The sequence below is a fragment of the Neopelma chrysocephalum genome, unplaced genomic scaffold (genome assembly GCF_003984885.1).
Source record: "Neopelma chrysocephalum unplaced genomic scaffold, ASM398488v2 Primary Assembly neopelma1_182656, whole genome shotgun sequence".
Classification (NCBI taxonomy): domain Eukaryota; kingdom Metazoa; phylum Chordata; class Aves; order Passeriformes; family Pipridae; genus Neopelma; species Neopelma chrysocephalum.
Window position 1 is genome coordinate 1 of NW_020938052.1, and position 3572 is coordinate 3572.

Consider the following 3572-nt stretch of genomic DNA (forward strand, 5'->3'; position numbering starts at 1 on the left):
GGGTTTTGGGGGGGGTCTGAAGGGGTCTGAGGGGTCTCACCCAGGTGGGTGATGAACTCCTGGGCGATGTCCCACCGAGGGTTGGGGGGTCACAGAGGGTTTGGGGGCATCCCCAGAGTTCTGGGGGGGTCTGAAGGGGTCTGAGGGGTCCCCCCGGGGCTTTGGGGGTCCCCCAGGGCTCGGGGGTCTCACCCAGGTGTGCAATGAACTCCTGGGCAATGTCCATCCAGCGCAGCAGCTGCTGCAGGAAGCCGAAGGCGAAGCGTTTCTCGATGGACGACGTGTCCAGTTCCATGTCCTTGAGCCCCCTAAAAACAAGGGGGGGACCCCAAAACTCAACAACACCCCCCCCGCTGCTCCCCCAAATCCCCCTCTGCTCCTCTAAACCCCCCCTGCTCCCCCAAACCCCCTCCCTGCCCCGAGACCCCCCAGGCTCCCTGTGCCCCCCACCCCGGGTCCTGAGTCCCCCCAAATTTTGGGGTGTTCCCAGATTTTGGGGTCTCCACCTGGATTTTGGTTCTCCCTCAATCCCCGAGTCCCCCCCCTCCAGCCCCTGGTTCCTCCTGAATTTGGGGTCCCTCCCCGAGGGTTTTGGGGTCCCTCTTTGGGTTTTGGGGTTCCCCAGTGGATTTGGGAGTCCCCTTGAATTTTGGGGTCCCCCCCAACCACTGAGCCCCCCCCCAATCCCTGAGCATCCCCCCAATCCCTGACTCCCCCATATTCCAGGTTTCCTTTGGGATTCCAGGTTCCCCCCAAGGGGTTTTAGGGTCCCTGAGGGGTGTTTTTGGGGTCCCTGGGGGTGTTTTTGGGGTCCCCAGGGGGTGTTTGGGTCCCTGGGGGATGTTTTTGGGTTCCACGGGGGACGTTTTTGGGGTCCTGGGGAGGTGTTTGGGTTCCCTGGGGGTGTCTGGGCTCCCTGAGGAGTGTTTTTGGGGTCCCTGAGGGGTGTTTTTGGGGTCCCCGGGGGTGTTTTTGGGTTCCCTGTGGGTGTTTGGGTTCCCCGGGGGGTGTTTTTGTGGTCCCAGGGGTGTTTTTGTCCCTGGGGGTGTTTTTGGGGTCCCCGGGGGTGTTTTTGGGGTTGGCCCTCACCGGGTGACGGCGTATCCGTGGAGCTGCAGGAACTTGAGCAGCTCCTGGGCCTTCTCCCGGTCTCGGGCCTTCTCCTTGGCCGTCAGGGTGTCGTAGGGGACCAGGAGGGGGTGTGACCCCCCCCCCTGCACCCCAAATTAGCACCCGAGCCCCCACAATGACCCCTGAGCCCCCCTGAGCCCCACCGGCACCCAAGGGTGCCCCCACCCCTTCTCCCTGGCCCCCCGTGTCTTGCAGGGACACCCCCCCTTGCACCCCAAATTAACCCCCTGGACCCCCCCCAGATTTGGGGTTTAGGGGTCTCACTCTTGGCCTCCAGTTCCCCCTGGAGGGGTTATGGGATCTCTCCCAGATTTGGGGGTTCAGGGGGGGGGTCTCACCCTTGGCCTCCAGCTCCCCCTGGGGCTGGGGGGTCCCTGGGGGAGCTTTGGGGTCTCCCCCAGATTTGGGGTTTGGGGGTCTCAGCCCTGGTTCCCCTGGGGGTGGGGGAGCCCTGGGGGGGCTCTGGGGTCTCCCCAAGATTTGGAGGTTCGGGGGTCTCACTCCTGGTTCCCCTGGGGGTGGGGGGGCCCTGGGGGGTCCCCCAGATTTGGGGTTTGGGGGGGGTCTCACTCTTGGCCTCCAGCTCCCTCTGGGGGGGTTATGGGATCTCCCCCAGATTTGGGGGTTCAGGGGTCTCACTCTTGGTCTCCAGCTCCCCCTGGGGTTGGGGGGACCCTGGGGGGGCTCTGGGGTCTCCCCGAGATTTGGAGGTTCAGGAGTCTCACTCCTGGTTCCCCTGGGGGTGGGGGGGCCCTGGGGGGTCCCCCAGATTTGGGGTTTGGGGGGGGTCTCACTCTTGGCCTCCATCTCCCCCTGGGGTTGGGGGGTCCCTGGGGGGGTTATGGGATCTGCCCCAGATTTGGGGGTTCAGGGGTCTCACTCCTGGTTCCCCTGGGGGTGGGGGGGCCCTGGGGGATCCCCGGGGTCTCCCCAGATTTGGGGTTTGGGGGGGGTCTCACCCTTGGCCTCCAGCTCCAGTTTCTTCTTGCGGCCCCAGGTGTTGTGATAGTTCTCAGCCAACTGCTCTGCCATGGCCTGGGGGGGGGCAGGAGGGGCTCGTGGGGGTCTGGGGGGGCTTCTGGGGGGGCCTGGGGGTGTCTCTGGTGGGTGACCCCCGGGGGAGACCCCAGGGGACACGGGGGGACACAGGGGGAGACCCCCGTGAGGGGACGTGGGAGGACACGGGGGAATGGAGGGATCTGGGGGGGGACAGGGGGGACATTGGGGGGTCCCAGGGGACACAGGGGGGACATTGGGGGGTCCCAGGGGACACTGGGGCTCCCAGGGGATACGGGGGGACATGGGGAGACAGGGGGGACATTGGGGGTCCCAGAGGACACAGGGGGGACATTGGGGGTCCCAGGGGACACAGGGGGACACTGAGAGGTCCCAGGGGACACAGGGGGACATCGGGGGGTCCTCACCTGGAGCTCCCTGGACAGCGTCACCCCCGTCAGGTCCACGGGCTGGGGGCTGTACCCGTGAGAGGGGTCGTACGTGGCCTGAGGGGGGGGAAAGGGGGGGGTCAGGGAGGACCCCAGGATTTTGGGGGGGCCCTTCCCCACCCCAGCGACCCCCATGGACCCACAGGGGAGGTTTGGGGTGCCCCGTGAACCTCCCATGGACCCCCAGGCATTCGGGGTGTCCTTTCCCCACCCCACGGCCCTCCCCAGGTGATTTTGGGGTCCCCCACCCCCCCAGGTGTTTTTGGGGTTCCCACACCCCCCCAGGTGATTTTGGGGTGCCTCCACCCTCCCAGGTAATTTTGGGGTTCCCCCACCTCCCCCAGGTGTTTTTGGGCTCCCCCCACCCCCTCAGGTGTTTTTGGGGTGCCCCCACCCCCCCTAGGTGTTTTTGGGCTCCCCTCACCTCCCCCAGGTGATTTTGGGGTTCCCCCACCCATCCAGGTGTTTTTGGGGTTCCCCCACGCTCCCAGGTGATTTTGGCATTCCTCCACCCTCCCAGGTGATTTTGGGGTTCCCCCATCCTCTCCCAGGTGTTTTTGGGGTGCCCCCCACCCCCCCCAGGTGTTTTTGGGGGTCCCACCTGGGCGCTCTGGGAGATTTTGCGGGTTTTCTTCTTCTCAGCCCGCTCGTCCTCCCCCTCCCGGGCCTTCTCCACCGTCCACTCCCAGGCCAGCATGGCCTTCAGGGACTCCTTGATGGGCCACCGGTAAATCTCCTTGTCCTGGGGGGGTCATGGGGGGTCAGGGGGGTCCCCCCACAATCGGGGGGCTCGGGGGGGTCCGTGGGGAGGAGCAGGGTGGGGAGTTGGGGGTCCCCAGGGGGGTCAGGAGGGGGTCGGGGGTCTCCGGGATGTCGGGGGGTGGGTGAGGATGACGACGGCCATGGGTGGATTTTCTTGGTCCTGGGGAGGGTCCCCCAAAATCAGGGGGGCTCGGGGGAGGGTCATGAGGAGGGGGAGGGATGGTCGGGGGGGGG

The 3572-nt window shown here is 66.3% G+C and overlaps 1 protein-coding gene across 1 annotated transcript in view; it reads right to left on the reverse strand.

Annotated features, from left to right (window-relative positions):
- Positions 1–192: 192 nt before the first annotated feature.
- The window catches only part of LOC113962560 (ryanodine receptor 1-like), a gene marked incomplete at both ends in the record, with an annotated part of 9583 nt that continues 6203 nt past the window's right edge, over positions 193–3572 (reverse strand). The window contains 5 exons of the mRNA XM_027673320.1: positions 193–308; positions 1090–1216; positions 2094–2166; positions 2556–2633; positions 3178–3318. Of these exons, the coding sequence (XP_027529121.1) occupies positions 193–308; positions 1090–1216; positions 2094–2166; positions 2556–2633; positions 3178–3318 (535 nt within the window). The remainder of the gene's footprint in view (positions 309–1089; positions 1217–2093; positions 2167–2555; positions 2634–3177; positions 3319–3572) is intronic.